The sequence below is a fragment of the Myxine glutinosa genome, chromosome 5, assembly GCF_964187855.1.
Source record: "Myxine glutinosa chromosome 5, kmMyxGlut1.1, whole genome shotgun sequence".
NCBI classification, from domain to species: domain Eukaryota; kingdom Metazoa; phylum Chordata; class Myxini; order Myxiniformes; family Myxinidae; genus Myxine; species Myxine glutinosa.
In genome coordinates, this window is record NC_136265.1 from 36,422,332 (window position 1) to 36,443,577 (window position 21,246).

Sequence of the window (21,246 nt, forward strand, 5' to 3'; positions counted from 1 at the left end):
TTTTTCGGACCAAGTCCAATGGGGGCGAATAAACAGAGTTAAACAACCACAAAAGAGAGTTGAGTGTGATTGACATACCTCACATTAACCACTCCCGAACGATGCTCTTTGAACTCCTCCTGCCAAAGCAGCATGAAAGGACCTTGGCTGTAAGAAGAGGAAAGATAGACAATAGGAACAAAATGGAAAATAAAACTAGGTGTTTCAATTAAGCAATACGAGTCAGCCCAGAAAAAAAAAAAAAGAAAAAAAAAGGTCTCTGAAACCGGTGCATCTTGGCACCAACATATGGGAGAATTTATCCCTGAATCACCCAAAACGATGCCACCTCATCCACCAAGCCATGAATCTTTTAGTGCTGGACAATGTAAACACGAAAGTGGAAAGATGACAAAGAAGTGAGGAGAGAGAACAAAACCCTGCACTGTGGACCCCTTTTCCACCCGGAACATTCTGCTCTCACTGCCCTAAAATCTTCGGTTCTAGGATTGGCATCTTCAGTCACCTTATGACCCATCGACATGCCTCAACCTTGGTGGGCATCATCCTCACATCGATGGACTGCCAAAGACAAAGGAAGACCTCCCATTTCTGGGGTGGCTCTCCTCCATCAGTTATTGGTATTCTGGATCATGCCCGACTAACTCCCCATTTCTGTTCCTCTTCCTCGTCACTCTGTTCTTAACACCAGTCTATCATCTACTCATCACCCTCGGTATCAATCACCGAGCCTCTTCCTTCTTCTTCCCCTGCACTGCCTCTGTTTGGAACATCCTTCCAGTAGTGTGCTCCTGACTTCTATCACCTCACATCAATTAAAATCATGAATCAATCCTCCACATATCATTTAATGATTGCATTTTTCCATTTTCTTGTTTGTGATATGCACACAGTTCAACAATAAAACATACAAGCACAGACACAAAAAGAAGGTAAAGTTCTCAAAACTATTTCTATACCAAAAGCACAAAATGGTTGGCGAAACAAACAACCACCATAATAAATAGATGAAATCAATATCAGGGAAGTATAACAAGCCAAGATGAAAAGTTTCAGACTTAAATTGCTTGCCAAACATATTCACAGTATGTTTGTGTGGATGTCGAGCGCACTTGACCCAGAGGAATAAAACAATCACTATACCATGGGTTCGCAGAGATGCCAGTGTCACTCTGAGTGGGATGAGTTTGCTTGCTGCTGCTCACAGCACAGGTGTCAAAGGAAGAGCTGTCCACCTCAAAGAAGAAACAATATCATGGCAAAACGCAATTAGAGCGTACTTGTAGACAATCAGAACAGCACTCTTCGACGTCACGATAATATATGTATACGTATAAACTCGCCATCAAAATAAACTTATCAAATCTTTAGAAGGATACTCATTGAAATCGTCCATGCAAAAATGAAAAATATTTGAACACAGAGGTAAGTTCAGCTACCTTTACTAAACACAGGTCAATAAGCAAGAGGTTGCCTCAATCACAAAAAGCAAAAAGCATGAACATCACAGCACTGCAACACAAAGGCACGCACCTGAATACAGTCAAAACAAAATGACACAGGAATGGACAAAACACTCCTAACAGTCAAGGACAGAATGACAGCAGTCCTCAATATCGTGTGTGTCCTCCCTGAGATGTGATGCAGGCTGTACACCTCCGACGCATGCTCTGTACCAGGCGTCTGATGCGGTCCTGGGGAAGTCTGTCCCACTCCTCCAACAAGCCTTGAATGAGCATTTGCCGATTTACAGCTGTTCATCTCCTAGATGCAAGACGTCGACCAAGCTCATCACATAAATGCTCAATGGGATTTAGGTCAGGGGAATAAGGCATCCAAGTCATCACTTCAACACCCTGTTCCTGGAGGAAGTTGGTGGTCAGGCGAGCAGCATGGGGTCAAGCGTTGTCCTGCTGGAAAACTGCGATGTCAGGATGAGCCTGGAGTAATGGCAGCAGATGAGGTCTCAAAACTTCATTGACATAACGCTGACGAGTGAGATTGCCTTCGATGACGAACAGAGGTGTCCTGAAACGGGTGGAAATGCCGGGCCATACCATCACACTGGGTCCTCCCCAACGATTGATCTGGCGAATACAGCATGATGCATACCTTTCCCCATCTCTGCGTCATACCCGTTGACGCCCATCAGCAGCATGGAGGCAAAATCTGGACTAAGACGTTGGGCAATTGTTCGCTGGCTTACACCAGCCTCAAGCATCCCAATTGCCCTTAAACTTTGTTCAGATGTCAGGCGTGGCATCTCAATTTTCTTGTTGTTTTCATTGTCAGAAGTCTCGAGTCTAGAGTGACTATAGACAGCAGTAAATGAATGTCTAACCATGAGAACTGAAGGATTTCATTATGAGGGTCATTATTTAAAGGGAAAGATCCAAACACAGAACCACTCAAGCATGCCATTGTCAATCAACCAGGTAGTCTAGTAGGAAGACTAGGTCCCCCTGCACCCCCCGGAGATATACTTCTAATCAGTGTTTCTAGATTGGAAAAAATGTGTAGAAAATGACTAGCTATGGCCCCAAGCTGAAAAAATGTCCCACATACCATTTTTATGCAAATTACTGCTGCAAATTTTATGCAAAATTATGCAAATTTTATGCAAATTTTTGATGAGGAGTAGAGTTGAGGGGTCTTTGAGGGCTTCATCGAGGTGCTCTCGGTTGCAAGACTGGGTCATTCTGAGAAGCACAGCAGGGTCAGAGATCATGATGTTCTCCTCCTCAGTGAATCTCTCCATCAACAGCCTCTCCATTGCCTCACACACTGTTTTGAGGCAAAAGAGGGACTTTGCGTAGGCCTTTCCACTGAGAACACCTTTGAGAGATCCACTTGTTACTAGTTGTGCCTCAAAGAGAATCTCTGCATATCCAGAACCACGCATCTTGTGTCCAGTGAGCATCCCGATGTAGTTCATGGATGTGTGGAAGGGTCCAATCGTTACTACATGACTAGCAAATTCATTTGGCCAGCGCCAGATGATGGGAAGGGCTTTCATGCAGACACCCAGATCAAATGTATTCAGGACCCATCTCTGACCCACCTCAGCAGTTGCTGCCTCGGAACGCTTCAGTAGCTCACGAACAACTGCGTTGTCTGTGATCGGTCTGTGCCTGGTGCCTGCATGGCATGGCAATGGCCTGCAGCCTGTGCCTGGGCTAGGGGGTTTCACCTCTGCAACTGGTTCTCCCCCACCCAGCAAATCAACAGTCGACTACTGCACGCCTATCCACCAACCGATCACAGACAACGCAGTTGTTCGTGAGCTACTGAAGCGTTCCGAGGCAGCAACTGCTGAGGTGGGTCAGAGATGGGTCCTGAATACATTTGATCTGGGTGTCTGCATGAAAGCCCTTCCCATCATCTGGCGCTGGCCAAATGAATTTGCTAGTCATGTAGTAACGATTGGACCCTTCCACACATCCATGAACTACATCGGGATGCTCACTGGACACAAGATGCGTGGTTCTGGATATGCAGAGATTCTCTTTGAGGCACAACTAGTAACAAGTGGATCTCTCAAAGGTGTTCTCAGTGGAAAGGCCTACGCAAAGTCCCTCTTTTGCCTCAAAACAGTGTGTGAGGCAATGGAGAGGCTGTTGATGGAGAGATTCACTGAGGAGGAGAACATCATGATCTCTGACCCTGCTGTGCTTCTCAGAATGACCCAGTCTTGCAACCGAGAGCACCTCGATGAAGCCCTCAAAGACCCCTCAACTCTACTCCTCATCAAAAATTTGCATAAAATTTGCATAATTTTGCATAAAATTTGCAGCAGTAATTTGCATAAAAATGGTATGTGGGACATTTTTTCAGCTTGGGGCCATAGCTAGTCATTTTCTACACATTTTTTCCAATCTAGAAACACTGATTAGAAGTATATCTCCGGGGGGTGCAGAGGGACCTAGTCTTCCTACTAGACTAAGGTGATTGAAGTGAAGTTCCTGTTACATAATCAGCCATTACAATTGAAGAAACGTGTTTGTAAAGCTGCACATTTCAAAAAATGAGTGATAAGTTTATTTTGATGTTCAGTATATATATATATATATATATATATACAGTCACGTGAAAAAGTAAGTACACCCCATGTAAAGTTTTGACTTTTCAACATATTTCAACATACGGCTATTTGATCTTCATTTCAACAATATTGATAGATAACGGTGATATAATACAACAAATATCATGAAACATTTACATTTTGTAGTCCATTGTATAATTTAAATAAACATAAATGCAAAATTCACATGTGGAAAAAGTAAGTACACCCCATGAAATGTTTTTTAATCTTTTTAACATATGTGGCCACTGGACATATCAATATCTGATCTTCATTTAAACAGTATCTATAGATAAAGGTGACCTAATTGAACAAAAAACAATGAGAAATTGACTTTGTAATAATTTATTCAACAAAATTTAACAGAGATGCCATTTCCTTCTGTGGAAAAAGTAAGTACACCCTTGGCTCTAATAGGTGGTATTGCCCCCTTTGGCAGAAACAACCTCAAGTAGGCGTTTCTTATAACTGTCTAACAGTCTCTGACATCGACTGGGAGAAATTTTTGCCCACTCCATGCAGAATTCTTTCAGCTGTGCGATGTTTGAGGGGTTTCTTGCATGCACAGCTCGTTTCAAATCCCCCCACAACATCTCGATGGGATTTAGATCCGGGCTTTGACTTGGCCATTCCAGAACCCTCCATTTCTTTCTTTTCAGCCATTCCGTGGTGGATTTACTGGTATGTTTAGGGTCATTGTCATGTTGCAAGGTCCACCCTCGGTTGAGCTTCAACTCTCTGACAGAGGGCCTCACATTATCCTCAAGCACCCTCTGGTACAATTAAGAATTCATAGTGGATTCTATGATGGTGAACTGCCCAGGCCCTGATGCAGCAAAGCTGCCCCAAACCATAATATTTCCACCACCATGCTTTGCAGTTGGTATGAGGTTCTTGTGGTCAAATGCTGTCTTTGGTTTTCGTCAAACATGTCTTCTGGTACTGTGGCCAAATAGCTCTACCATTGACTCATCTGTCCAGAGCACATTGCTCCAGAAGTGCTGGTCTTTGCCGAGGTGTTCATTGGCAAACTTTAGTCTTGCCCTGATGTTCTTTCTGGGCAGCAAAGGTTTCCTCCTGGCACACCTACCATGTAGATCAAATTTGTGCAGCCTCTTTCTCATGGTAGACTCGTGCACTTTGACATCAACAGTGGCAAGAGCTACCTGTAGGTCCCGTGATGACATTCTGGGGTTATTAGAGACTTCTTTCAGCATCTTGCGGTCTGCTCTCTGGCTGAACTTGCTGGGGCAGCCTGGCCTAAACAAGTTGGCAGTTGTTTGGAATCTTCTCCACTTGTAGATGATCTTCCGGACAGTTGAACGATCGATTTCAAATTGTTTGGAGATCTTTTTAAATCCCTTCGCAGACTCGTAGGCATCTATAACCTTCTTTCTGAAGGCCTCAGAGAGCTCTTTTGATCTCGGCATGGTGACGCCGCACACTTCAACAACAAAGAGCAAACCAAACGAAATGTCTGAGGTTTAAATAAGACAGGTTCCTCCAAGATCCTAACGATGTTCTAATCATTTGCACCTGAGCTGGTGCACCTGATTCTAATTTTAGGTATTTGAAGTAGTGATAAATGTCGGTGGGTACTTACTCTTTCCACATGCGAAATTTGCATTTATGTTTATTTAAATTATACAATGGACTACAAAATGTAAATGTTTCATGATATTTGTTATATTATATCACCTTTATCTATCAATATTGTTGAAATGAAGATCAAATAGCTGTATGTTGGAATATGTTGAAAAAGTCAAAACTTCACATGGGGTGTACTTACTTTTTCACGTGACTGTATATACACACACTATATGTATACACACTATATGTATACACACTATATATATATATATATATATATATATATATATATATATATATATATATATATACATACATACCACTACATGACCAAAAGTATGTGGACGCCCAAACATCGAACATCTCATTCCAAATCACCACTCTGAATTGTGAAGGGTGGTTTTAATGAATTGTGAAGGATGGTGATCATGGCCTTGACAAATATGTATTTTTACATTTGACATGTTGCAGGTCTACAAGAGATTCATATTGCTGTTGTTGTTGATGTTGTTGTTGCATAGCCCCAGACAGTTCTCTTGAACAAGCCCGCAGCATGGAGAAAGCCGATCGATCTCGCATCAGCGACCCAGAGATCCGACATATCCAGGATGGTGTAACCCTGCCTTCATGACGTCAGGGCCACGACAGAATTAGAGAGGGAGCGAGAGAGAGGGAGATAGCAAGAGAGAGAGAGATAGAGAGAGATAGAGAGAGAGAGAGTGAAGAGACAGAGACAAGAGGGAAAGGGCCGGTCAATGGGGACCAATAGGCACTCTGTCCGTGACCACGCTGCCCTGACGAATCCAGGCAGCAGGAAAGAATGGGGAAGATTTGGCCCCTGACTTGCGTTGGGGGGTACAACCACCATGAAGAGGCGTCCCCGATAGTTGTTATTGTTGTTGCTGTTGGGGTTCTTGGTGGGGGTCGATCTTTTAAATGTGCACCTATTGGTCGGATAGCTTCCAGACCACACCCACATCTGTCACTCGACTCCATGCACCATAGTGCAGAAACAAAATTATATATATCTTGTTTCCTGGTGGGCCTCGCACATTGTTGCGGCAGATTTCCATTGGCTTTGTTTGGGTTGATTAAAGTATTCGCTTAATGACAACGTCCCGTACCTCGAATGAACACGTACAAGTTTTTAATGAACAAAGGGTTTATTTGCTCAAAGTGGCAGGGTGGAAACTTACTAACTGAATACACCTTTGACATTCATGAGGCCCGAGCCAAGATCTACTGTAATCTATATGCCACACAGAAGATAATAACATAAACCTTCCTGCCGCTTCTGGTCGGAGTGTGTGCACTAGTTGCCTGACACCAGACCCAGCTGTCCAAAAGACTCGTAGTTGATATTGAACCAAACTGTGAAGACCCTCAGAGATGATGAATCATATGATACCTCCAAGAGCAAGGATGAGGGAGTTAAATGGAAAAAGGAGGCGAAACATATATATTTTCTGTCGCAGGTTGTGACCACATTGCGGTCATTCTTGTTTTTTGACGCATATGTCATAGCTTTGCAACAAATCAGTGTATAGTTACTCACATGGGAGTTTATAGATGCACACTTGCAAACAAAGAAAATCATTGTGAGAGATGAAGCATTGAGCAATTTGAGTGTCATTTGTTCGGGCTTTTCCTTATTACCTGTGCCAATGGACGAGTATTTGGAACTGTTTTTGCGGAGTCCAGCTTGGAAGGCTTTGATGTCATCTAAATACAGGTTGGAATGACAAAGGAGAAATTCTATAAGCAGCAATTCCACCTGCACGGTGTCCCAAATTATTACAACTACCTCACGCCACACTCCTATATTTTCTACTTTCAGTCGTGTACAATACAGGGATTCTGAAGAACACTCAAAATTACAAATAATAACAAATACCTCCACAGTCTTTGCTGGAGAATGAGTGCTCTTTGAGAGCTGCGTTGATGGCTGCGTAGTGCGACAAGTAGCCGAGCTCAAACGTGAAGTAGGCATCATGATCAGAGTACGATTGGAAAGTGAACGTGGATCGAGAGTATTTCCATTGCTGGTAGATGTGGGAGTAAAAGAAGAAGAAGAAATCTCTTCATAAATTAAGAAAGATAATGTTCCCCAAAAGGTAGTGTACAAGCTCACCATTTTAAACACCAATGACATTCTGGTCTCTTTGATGGATGGTGAAGGCGTGCATCGGTGTACAGGATAACAATGGGTTTATCAACTGATGGTTAAAAAGAATATTTTACTTCAGTAGAAATGGAGGTGAAGTGACTTTTCAAGCATTATCCCTTTGTTAAGCAAGATCACATGTCAAATGTGGGAAGAAAAAGAAAAAGGAGACAAAGAAAAAGAATAACTGGACCGAAGTTAATGACGCACTGTCGCAAATCCTCATGCTTCCCAGCTAAAGCAAAGTTGAACTAGAACGGCACTCGGTGGAGCACATACCTCCGCCAGGCTGAACAGTTTACATTTTATATCCATTGATAGGTCAGATCTGGATCCGGATCTGGATCCGGACCTGAACCAAAATCTAAGCGGCTTATTCTTGTACCATCTCATCCACCTAGTTTTGTCATAATCTGTCCACAACTTTTTGAAATATCGTGCTATACATTGTGTTAGCCCTGTCTGTCAATGCTGAAGAATCACTTTTAAAAATTCTCACATCCATATCCGTATGTTCACCAATATCTAATCATTTCATCCTTGTCACATACGCAACCTCTCCACCAAATTTAGTCTGAATCCGTCCACAATGTTTTGAGATATTCGGTGCACAGACAGACAGACGGGTGAAAACCTAACCTCCGTCCATCTTTAGTGGCGGAGATAAAGATGGAAAAAAGTTCCACCAAGAATGACCCAATACCAAATCGAGTTTTAAAAAATCTTCTATTTTGACCCCTGTGACCAAAGTCGCCACCACCCCTGATAGACCGCAATGCAGTGAGCAGAAAGAGCTCTATTTCTTGACTTTTGCAACCACCATCTGGCAACTACTTGAAATTTTGTAGAAAGATGAGGAAAAATACATTGAATAAACACACAAAGTCGTCAAGGATAAAACTTGCACATTATTTAGTAATAGTAATTTAAAATTTCAGAACTTCTGTTTGTCGCCCTCTTGAGTCCTGTTGGGGGATTGTATAATAAGGATTATTACTGACTGACTTCCAACGGAATCCTCTCCGCGAGTACGTGATATACGAATTTGGTATGAAATCTTGAAGACTCAATTTATTTTCTATGATCCAGGAACACATTTGAGTTTACATCCTACCCAAAGGATGCTTGGATAACTATGATTTACTGTATTTTCTTTTCTATAATCACTGGTGGATTCTTTGAATGAATAATGGCAAATAGAGCTCCCATCCATGGCATATATGTGCTATTACTCGTCAAAGAAATGTTACATGTGGGTGTTTTTTATGCAAATTAATTTACCATGTTTGGTTTTACATCCTATCTGAAGGATGCATTGACAACTATGATTTAGTGGCTTTTTTTGGTCTAGAACCACCAGCGGATTTAAAAAAAAAGAATAATGGCACTAACAAAATACAACACCAATCCATAGCATATTTTGTATATTACAGCTTGCTAACTATCCAAGAGATGCTCCATGTATTATTTCATTTAATATTCAATTACTTTCTTTATTTTTTGTCAAAACCAGTTTGAATATTCTGTGACATGGTCATTTTTTTCTCCCTCCCCCCCCCCCCCCCCCACCCCCCTCTCTCTTGTCTATTATCTGCTACATTTTATATGTTCTGCTTGAAATGAATTTTCTCTCTTCTCTGACATCGGGTTCATCAACAATTCCATTCATCTATTCCACTTCATCAAATCCACTCTTCACATCTTGTAAAATCACTGAATTTCTAATTTCCTTTCCTCTCGCAACATACTCCATTACAACAATGAACAAACTTTCCATTTCCCTTTGTCTCATTCAATTTGTTGTGAAATAACAGCTAATTAATTTAAATGCACATTCTTTTTCATTAATAAATGTTTTATTTGTGAACATGACACATGCAAACCAAGCCTCTTCATTTATTTCTGTTGTTGTTTTACTATCTTATTTGAAATTGATGAACTGTCAAAGATGAGACAAAAAGCTTTAAAAGCTTTTTAAGTGCCAATATGTATCAAAACAAAACTGAAACGTTTCGGAGGCAATGTCCATCATACCATAAACCACATCCAATACTAGAATGTATCTCCAGATAAATATAAAAAAACCACCTTTAGAGGCCATTTTTCCCCGCAAGCGGGGGTTGGCCTTTTTCGGGAACTGTGGTTGTTGTTGTTTTTCGGTCCCCTTTTTGAAGCAATGTTTTACGGCCGGATGCCCTTCCTGACGCCAACCCTTTTTGCCACCTTTAACGACAAGCAGGGAATTACCAGTGAACTGGTACTCAATTTGCCGACCTCGGAAGGATGACAGGCTGAGTCAACCCCCCTGGCGTTAATTCAGCGATTGACCGGGATTCGAACCCAGGATCCTAAGCCGGCACCCTAGCCGCTAGCCCAACACCAGGGACTCTATTTTCTGAAACATCTCCAGATAAAACAATGTTATTCTTTGTGTCAAAGAAGAATAGAAATTAAGACAACAAAATTTCATAACCAAACACAGTTCAATCATTAAATTACATGTATATGGTAATTGTGCACCATATGGCATGTACACATTGATATGTTTAGTTGACAAGATAAACATTGAATATTTCATAATTTCATGGATTATGGATGCTGTTACACATACCTAACCATCTTTGTCCTGTTTCAGAATTACTTATCAATAACAAATATAAATATGCCCTTGGCCAATCACTAGCAAGCATTTTGGTGAGTTGTAACAATTGTCGGAACAAATTAAAACAACTTCTTATGAAATGAGACACTTGATTAAACTTTATGTAGTAGTTGTTGAAAATAAGATTGAGATTTATAGTGAAATCACTACAGGGATGTACATTATATAGTGGAGATATGATACTCATCCCCACATAACATCTTCCACAAATATGACCAAATGAAGATCATATATTCACAAAGTGTTTGTCATTCTACTGTTCATAAATTAATGCTTTCTGATATATCTTGCGCTCTGACAAGTACACTGGCCTTTACATTATCTAGCAAAATGTACGCATCTAGCAATTGATAAAGAGCATCAAAGGATCACCATGCATGTCTGTAGGCAATCTTTCCTCTTGTAATACCCTGATGTATCACAGGCCAGTAAAATATTCAAGTAATTGCACATTATGTATTGTATTCTTTATGACAGGAACATGTTTTTTTTACCCCTGCATGTCTGACATGACCTTTACAAGCAAAATTACATTTGTGTTCATCTATTCAACTCACATTTAATTTAGTATGTCTACAATAAAACATGATTGTACGACATGCAAAGGATGATGGCAAACTTCTAATCTATAATCATCCCAATAATAGTAATGATAAAAGGAATACATGCCCCAAATTATGGCAAAATACATGTCACACAATTATGGCAAATTGGTAAAACTATGTATGTACACAGAGGGTATTCTGGTGACATAGCTTCTCGCACTGTACATTCAGTGGTTAAACTGCAGCTTCATACATTTCAACTAAATAATGCTTAGAGCAGTGAGTAATATCTGTACCCTATTAGCAATAGTCTTTCTGTCTAGAGGTACACAACAGTACTACATACAGCATACCTCAAGGAATCTATCTAATACATTATCATTAATTGGCAACCTGTTTGTTTTTTACAGCATACATACATGTACACATCATTGCCAATAAGCAATCGGATAGGAACTTTGAATGTGGTGGTAACTTGTATATTTGGGCATTCTGTAAAGAAAAAAAAAATCATTACTTTGACTGTAAACGGCTTCAAACTATTCCAAGAAACAGAATGAAATAGTAGGGGAGCTCCCAATAGAGTTCGTGACCATTTTCCCGTGATCAAGGTTTGAAGGTTGATTTTGAAAGATAAAAATATATATAAAAAAATAAGCTTGGGTATCTTTTTTTTAAATGCGGGCTAACTCGGCCAGAGGACAAAATCCAAGATGTCCGCCAAAACCGCGAAATCGGGCATATTTCCGCCTACGTGAATGCTACATATACATATTGGGTGTCCATATGTGGGTTTTTCTGGGCCCAGATCTTGCATCTTACATCAGTCAAGTGATATTGTGACTTAAAATGATATTAAATGATTAATGTTGACCAAAATCCAAGATGGCCGCTGCAAAAAACCATGTATTGTATATGTTCATAATTGTGCATACCATAGATTCATCGCTGGCGTCTAAATACAGTTTTACATGACTAGTGTTTTCATTTATAACCTTATTGTTACTATGAATGACTTTTTGAGCAGGTAACGAACCAAGATTGCTGCCTTATCTACAAGATGGTTTGATTAAGTTTCACAGGTATTTGTTCACAGGTAGTTGTTAGTATTAATTTCCAGGGAGTACCAGGGTGGACAATGGATCAAGGCATTACAGTTAAGTATATTCAACTAATAATAGTTAAAATATTAGTTAAGTCCCTTTCTTTAAGAGATAAAGATCTGTCCTGTTCAATATTTAAGTTCAGTTAAGTATTAACATCATTCATATCATGCTGTCTGATGTACGGTATGTACAGTAAGTAATAGGTTTTATTTTTCATTGCAGAGTATACCATGGCGACACCACCCATTCAAGGAAAGAAGAGAAAGAGTGAAGATGAGGACCAGCCTCCAGGACTATCAAGCTCCAGTGAGTGTATCCTCTGTCATAAGCATTGTGATGAGGAAAAGAGTGGCTTAAGCCCAGAAGCCTGGCAGCATCTCCAACAACAAGCAGAACGATGGAGAGGATTGGACAAATATGGTCAAGTCTTTGATGCAGTGCCATGGCACAATGGACCAGCTGGAATATATTTCCACAAACTGTGTAAAGTTCAACTGGCCAGTAACTATAAATTGGAGCAGGCACTAAAGCGACAAAAGAAATGTTTTGAAACAGAAATCTCTCGCAGCGATGATGTAGCTGACGAAGCACCTGGACCATCTTGCGCTCAGAGACAATCACGATCACAAACCGGTATTATACAAGACAAACATTTGTGTATTTGGTGTATGAAGGGAGAAGACCTGAAACACCCTGGACGGGACAAGTGGCACATCATGCAACAAATGGATGCATGGCATGTCTTCAAAGGTCACACAGTCCATCTGGACGACGAGAATATGCGGGATCACATTTTGACACTGATTGATTCCACGTCAGATCCATTTGCCACAGAGATCCGCTACCATCGGTCATGTTGGACGAAATACATCAAAGTCCATGATTATAATGATCAACATTTGCACATGCACAATGTACGACTGGCAGAAGTACGTCAAATGTTTTTCAAACATGTGCGCACTGTAATTTTTGAAAGACATGAACTCCGAACACTACAGAGCCTTCTACAAGACTACACGCAAATGCTGGTGAACTTTGGCATGACTGTGAACACTGTGAAGTCTAGCACAATAAAATCTATGCTCCAAACGGAATTCAGCGACCAAATTGGTTTCCACGAAAGAGTTACAAAAAACAAGAGCTCAATGGTTTTTGACACGTCAGCTGGTGGAACATACATAGAAGCTGCTGTAAATTGCCTAGGTGCAACTGATGACCAACTCGTCTCAATTGTAGCGCAACGAATTAGAGCTGAAGCAGCAAAAGTATCGCCAATGATCTGGCCACCTCACATTGACGATTTACTCAATGAGGACGAAACAAGCAGCCTACTGAAACAGCTCATTTCCCGTCTAAAGTCTTCAAAACCTCAGCGTGACCTTGATATGGAGGATGACGACTCTGCAGTTATCGCTTTGACTGCCTTGCTCTCTTCATATATGACAGGCAAACGAACTTCATTTGGAACAAGGTTGTCTGTTATGATACACGGACTAACCAGAAGCCGGGAACTTGTCGAGTTATTGAAAAAATTCTCAATTGGGATCAGCTACAAAGACGTGCTACATCTCTATGATGCTTGGGCCAAGTACGATATTGAGCAGAACAAAGCATGTCCAGAGGAGCTTGCACTGGGTATGCCAGGGACAGCAGTAATGGACAATGATGACTTTTCTGAGGACACGCTAACTGGCACGAACACTTCACACCGTACAAATGTTATGTTTGTCCAGCCACTTGATTTGGTTCATGCTCCAGAGGAATCGGCCCCAGAATTAACAATTCCCAAGTCTAAAGAAATGAAGCATCTTTGCATCGATCAGCATAAAGTCCATCCTTACAAGACTGTCCAGCGTGGAGCTCCAAGTATGCGAACAGGTGTTGACATTACTCCTTCAGATACTAAAGTCCAGAGGCAGCGAGGACTCATTCATGCCATGGCACGTCTAGATGAGACTCATACACCACCTGCACCATGCAGTCAAACAGTTGGGGGATTTGCAGGTTTCCAGTCAACAGTTCAGCTGCATGTTGTCAAAAGCAAGCCGTATTACTTCTTGACTTTTCCAAATCCTCCTGGAAAATCTGTAGTGCACGAAATAATGTGCCAGATGGTTGATGCAGCAGGCAAAAAGAACATGCCCTTCATCCATTTGGTAGGAGATCAACCAGTGTATGCCTTGATAGTGCAAATGAGATACGAACACCCTGATAAATTCAGTGTCGTGTTGCCTTCTATGGGCCCATTTCATATTCACATGTCTTACATTTCTGCCATGAATAAGCGTTTTCACGGGTCTGGCTTGTCTGACATCCTCGTTGCGGCAGATGTTATTGCAGAAGGGTCTGTGGACCAGGCATTACGGGGCAAACACTACAAGAGGAGCATACGATGTCTCCGATTGATGTATGAAACTCTGCTGAGAAGAATCATACAACAGTCACTACAGAATGGGGGAAGCATCTCAGATGAACTTGAAGCTCACTTGACTGTCCTGCGGAATCCTTCCTCAACAGCAGAAGAACGGCAGGAATGTTATGCACTTCTGGAAGCCAACCAAGAGGTTATTTCATTGGTGGCAGATGAGTTCAATAGAATTGAGGAGTCCGGTGGTTCAATGGCAAAGTACTGGATCACATTTATGGAGATGACTGAAATATTGATGATGAATCTGCATGCGTTGAGAATCCAGAACTGGGAACAATTCAAGTCGACATTACGTTTAATGCTACCATGGATCCAGATTTATGACAACGATAAATATGGACGGTGGTTGGTTGAGTATTGGCTGGAAATGGAATCCCTCCCAGAGGATGTAGCACAATACATGCGAGATGGCTTATTTGCTCAATCCATGTCAGGAAAGCCTTACTCATGTTTGCCATTGGATCTCTGGATCGAGATGACAATGAACAAGGGTTCAAAGATGAAAGCTGGCTGGCTCAAAATTTTGAAGAACGAAAAGATGCTGCTGTCACATTCCCGAAATGCTAACAATGTTAATAGAGTCCGATCCTCACTGCATGATCTTGCCAGCACATCAGAAACAAAACGACATCACAGTGAAAATGCTCCCACTCGCATGAAGGAAGACGAACAAGCTGTACAAGATATTAACAACTGCATCACTGAATTCGGCTGTGACCCTTTCAATGAAGAAAACAAGGTCTTGAAATCACTACAGTCTGGAATGGTAGCTTCTGATGACCTCATTCAAGATTTTGAATCGGTCCACACCGATGGCGAGAAATGCTTGAAGGCATTCTGTGAAGACAGAATGTTCAGCAGCAACAAACCTTTCCATGCAACCATTCACAGGAATTTGAGACGGAACTTCAGCAACCCACCTTCAGTCAAGACTGGCGAGCGCATCATGAAGTCAGACGCAATGGAGAACAGAGCGATGGCAGCAGTTGTCTCACTTGCTGAAAATGACACCGAAAATTTCACCTTGTCAGAGATAATGTCGTACCGAGTCACAGATGAATGTCTGCCAATATTCAATATCAACGGCACCATGAAAAAAGTGCAAAAATCTAAGTTGGTAGAAAAATTCAAGCTACATGCGTTGGAACCAACACCAGACAAGTACACGGCGATCCTGGACATGGGATTTATATGGCGTTTGTCTACGCCATCGGTAGAAGACAGGGAAAAGGCTGATGGAATTTCCTACACCTGGGGAGACTACGCATCGAAGGTGTTCGCCGTCATTATGAGCAGACATAAATATGCATCACAAGTTGTGTTTGTCAATGACAGATATGATGTTTCCCTGACCGTCAAGGATAGCGAACGCAAGCTTCGAAAAAGCACTTCTGGATTTTCAGATGGCTCCAAGAATGTATTTTTCAAGCAGTCGGACAAATTCCCATCTGCCAAAGGATTTCAAGACTTCTTCCACAATGCAACAAACAAGCAGCACCTACAGATCTTTCTCAGAAACGAGTTCAGCGTGTTGTACCGAAACTATTCTAACACTGAATTTGTCTACTGCGTTGGGCCCACATGTGTCAATCTATCGACAGGTTTGCCTGTTACAGACTTCCAGTGTGAACAGTTAGAAGCAGACACATGCATGTTCTTCATCTACTCACAAATACGTAAAGCTGGAATAGAAACACCTGTTATCATCGACGCAGAAGATACGGACGTGCTTGTATTGGCATCGTATGTTGCTCATAGAACTGAAGGGGTGCTCGCAATGAAGTACAAAAAGCAGTTCATAGATTGTACAGCTTTCTGCCCGAAGGAAATAGCAGATATCATAGTTCCTCTTCACGTCCACAGCGGCTCAGACACAACAGCAGCATTCTTTGGACATGGGAAGAAAACCATCTTCGACATATCATCCACTTCACCTGAAGCTAGAGCGTTCCTCAGTGAAGTAGGGAAACACCTACCGGTCCCTCAGCAGGTGCTTGATCATATGACGCTGTACACCATACGGTACATATACAAGGACAAACAAAGTACCACTCTGTGTGATGCTCGGGCCAGGAAGTGGCGACAAATGAAAAGGAAATCAATACTGCGGCTTCCACCAGACAAAGAATCCCACGATTTGAAAGTCAAGAGAGTGAACTATCAAACCTACGTGTTGCTCAACTACGAAAAACCTGATGCGCCACCGTCTCCTTTATCTCATGGCTGGCATCTCGAGGAAGGCATGTGTCTTCCATTGAGGTACATTCACCCAGCACTCCCAGAAAAACTAACTCAGGCTTTGGAAAGCAGCCCAACTATGGATGATCCAGTCGAGTCTGGGTCCGAGACGGACGATTCGGACAGTGAATAACAATTTCAATCTATCCAACACAAACAAACTGTTATAACAACTATTGTCATTTTCAACCCTACCGTATATGCTACTTGTGCAATGTGTATCACTGCTTGTAAATGTAATGTCATGTCACTGTAAATATAATAAAACAAAATAGAGAAAGATAAATTCTTTCTTACTGATTGCAAATGAAAACCTTGAACATTGTGTCAAATAAAAGACGTTGCAATAGATACAATGTACAGTAGCCATAACTGCTTATCTAACGGGCGAGAGGCAGCCATCTTGGCTCGTTACCTGCTCAAAAAGTCATTCATAGTAACAGTAAGGTTATAAATGAAAACACTAGTCATGTAAAACTGTATTTAGACGCCAGCGATGAATCTATGGTATGCACAATTATGAACATATACAATACATGGTTTTTTGCAGCGGCCATCTTGGATTTTGGTCAACATTAATCATTTAATATCATTTAAAGTCACAATATCACTTGACTGATGTAAGATGCAAGATCTGGGCCCAGAAAAACCCACATATGGACACCCAATATGTATATGTAGCATTCACGTAGGCGGAAATATGCCCGATTTCGCGGTTTTGGTGGACATCTTGGATTTTGTCCTCTGGCCGAGTTAGCCCGCATTTAAAAAAGATACCCAAGCTTATTTTTTTATATATATTTTTATCTTTCAAAATCAACCTTCAAACCTTGATCACGGGAAAATGGTCACGAACTCTATTGGGAGCTCCCCTACTAAAAGTGCTTCAATAATCTATCTCAACACAGTGGCAAATTCAGAGAACCCACAGTATGGACAGAAAAACTAGACAGTTTCACAATAATGAGATTTAACGCACATACAGTAGGTGTGCATAATTAGATATGTTATCATTTGCATGATAGAGGAAACAGTCAAAATATTTACAATAAACTTCAATGTCATCATCATGGAAAGGATCTGTTCATTAGACACATGAATGAACAGTGTACTGTACATGCATGGGTATATATACATGTTGATTCAGGGCAAATGACCAACTGGATATTCTTGCTTTGCAGACTAAATTATGGATTACAAATGTGTGTCCCAGCAAACTAGACTCAGCAGACTGGTTCTAATGATTACTTATAAGTTGTCACGTACTATGTTTGACCTTATGGATTGTTTCTCTTTTCTGGCAGATGCAGAAGCTTTGAAGTGCTATTTACTGCCCTAAAACAAATGATCAATCTCTATTAACATCGTTACCAGAAAAAGAAATGTGTTCTGTCTCACAAGCATTTCAGTGATTGGTACAGTATGTAAATGCAAGCAGTGTTATTATTAACAATGTTCTTCCAAGGAGCTTAAGAGTGAGCGATGAAATCAATTGCCTATTCATCTTCTGCATTATCAGAGTCTTCTTCAATGTCATCCATGTCATTTTCAGTAGGGACTGAATTCTTGCAGTCTATACACTTGCATAGATCTGTACAAGGTATATTGTGGTGTCTACAAGAGCAGCGGCCCTTTCCTCCTCCTTTGGGGTCCTCACAGTTTGTCTTCTTGCAACTACAGTGTGTGAGCTCCAGCAGAGTGCTTGGTGCAGGAGGAAGATCACCCCACACAATCTCCAGTTCGGTGTCGTCGGTCACTTTCCATCCATGATTATGTGGGCTCGGGATGGTGGGAAATTGTTCCAAACATTTAGTGTGCACAGCAGCTTGGTAGTTAGCTCTCAAAATATGTTTTTGCAAGGAGTCCCTGGTAGGGGGCATGTTCATCTCAGCTTTGACACCCATCAAAAAGTTATTGTATCGAGCTGTGTTCACGTCAGTGCAATCTTGATCATACAACTTGCACACAAACCTCTCCATCATGTCACTCAGACTGGCATCTAAGGTAAATGCATTTCCCAGCTTTTTGAAGGCTTCTTGGAAGTCTGTAGATTCACGCAATAGTTTCATTGCCTTCTTCTTTGACCGCCCATAAAAGGAGCTCACAGAGTCACATCCAGTGAAGCAGTGAAGGCCAATGAGAGCATCTGTTATATTTTGCCCAAGATAATCTTGTATGACACTCAGATTCAATGTGCGTTTCCCATTTCCTCTGCCAGTATGAAAGAGAAGCTGTGCACTAATCTTGTGAGCTTTAGCCACACCAATAACAAATACATCAGTATCTGGGCTCTTGATGATGACAGAGGGGCATCTGTTTGAAGAAGATGGGAGAGAAGCAGCAGCATACTGGCAGTGTAGGAAGAGTCTTGTGTCAGCTTCCGCGTGGTTGCATTCAAGTTCTCTCACAGCAGTTACTTCCAATGCACCAGCAACATTACTGACAGAATGACACTCTCCATCATGTGCCATCACAACGGTTACATTTTGAAGGACATGTCCAGAGCTTTCACTCCACAGCTTGAAAAGAAAACGTACCAGGGCTCCCTTATTTTCATTGCATGACAGAAATTTCTTCCATTGCTGTGGGACTTTTTGATCTGCTGCATAGATCTTTGTGATCTGACTTCCAGTAGCTGCACGTCTTCCTCTCTCTGTCCCTTTGATGCTGAGCTGTCGGTAAGTATCCACTACAAAGTGAATAGCATCACTGTGGGCACTCCTTGCCAGGTCAATAAGCTGCTTGAGTATGTGACTGGCAAGTTGGCCAAATGTGCCTGGAAGAGCTCTTTGTGGTAACTCGTGCAGCATTGCCATACCATCTATAATCCACACACTTCCAAGTGGGATGCCTTCCACCACAGGAGGTGGCTGAACACTTGCTTCGATGTAATGTAGCAAGCTGGACTTGGTAGTCTTGGTCAATGCTCCATCTACACAAGAAAGGGAAAGCGGCAGAGGACCCAAATTGTAGGACATCATGTTCTTAATGTCTAGCTTTCTCACACTGGCAATGATGAGAAGCCTTTGGAACAAGTTTCGATCAGCTCGTATTGTAACCTCCTTCCCCATCACTTTTGACTTTGCAGACTTGCTCATCGATGCAAAGGTTTTCTTTTTTTGCTTCTTCAGAACTTTGAAGATATCTCCATCACCCTGTAGTCGTTCTTCACAGAAAGTTCTAAAAGCTGCATCGCCACTTTCATAAGCTGTTATATAATCATGTGTTACATCAGTTGATGCTGTGGCTCCGGATGCAATGTGAACTAGCCCTTCATTACTTTCTTGGAAAGGGTTGATCATGGCTTCAACAGTTTCAACTACTGAACGGATATTCCTCTCATCTTTCATCATACGTGCAGTACTGAGATCTTTCTTCACTCTACTTCTGTCATCCTTTCCTGCCATCTCTTCACAGAGCTTGCTGATGGCACTCCGTTCATGCTGGGACAGTATCCAGCGGGAAACCGCACCCTTGTTTCTTGTGAAACCAACCATGCCTCCTTTCGTCTTGGAATCCCTGTTGCAGGTTTGCTCAATGGTCTGGTCACATGCTGTTCCACAGAACCCATGGTCAGTATGACGCTGTACCGCAAACTTCCCTTCCATGAAGGCCTCGTGAACTGCTGGATGACTATCGGGTAGCTGACACATTTCCAGCCAATACACTGGCAGGTATCTTGCATAATTTGTATGATCATATGCAAAAAACCAGGGTATGAAGCTGCGAATGGCTGACAGATGGAGTCTCCAATCGCCTTGCCTTGTTGAATTTTTTAAAACTTTTCTCACTGAAAGAAAGAACCTTGCCATGCGTGTCTACTGTGTGCATGTAGCAAAATGCAGAATATTTTCCTTCGGAATCTGCCTCAGACGACATGGAAGACACATACGGCATGTAGGTCGCCATGTTGTTTAGTATCGCGCAAATGTAACAAGAGGCATAATTGGTTAAGAGGAGATGGCGATTGCGGTTTCGCGTAAGACACGCGCTGTGATTGGTCAATATTTTGGATAGGAAAAGCTAATTTTTTGTTCGTTTTTTCTCATTTTCTCTCTTTTGTGCAAGTTATATTCTTGACGAGTTTCACAAACTTACTGAAATATATTTATATACATCATGTTAGGATATTATGTAGTTGCAGCACGGTGGTCACAAAAGTGAAAGATTTTCGGGGTCAGCATGCAGTCTATGAGTTATGAACTGTGGGTCAAATCCCAAAAAATCGTTAAATATTTCATGCTTCCTCCAATATTGATTGCATAAATCAATTTTTATTAAAAAATGTTTTCAAATGTGCCTGTAATTGCATATTTTGGTATTTGTCCTTTTTGACCCTGCCCCAAGACCACAGGGGATGGACCAGAAACGGTACTGCTCTCATAATTTTGCCATGCATGGATCATAACTACGAAGTTTGGTGAATTTATGC

General features: G+C 41.5%; 1 protein-coding gene across 5 annotated transcripts in view; it reads right to left on the minus strand.

The window, feature by feature from the left end:
* Positions 1-21,246, minus strand: part of WDR91 (WD repeat domain 91) — a 60,646-nt gene that overhangs the window by 23,851 nt on the left and 15,549 nt on the right. For all 5 annotated transcript variants that reach the window (XM_078777878.1, XM_078777877.1, XM_078777879.1 and 2 more), the window contains 4 exons: positions 7,566-7,713; positions 7,328-7,393; positions 1,144-1,235; positions 79-147 (listed from right to left, as the gene is read on the minus strand). In XM_078777878.1, coding sequence (XP_078634004.1) covers positions 79-147; positions 1,144-1,235; positions 7,328-7,393; positions 7,566-7,713 — 375 coding nt within the window. The remainder of the gene's footprint in view (positions 1-78; positions 148-1,143; positions 1,236-7,327; positions 7,394-7,565; positions 7,714-21,246) is intronic.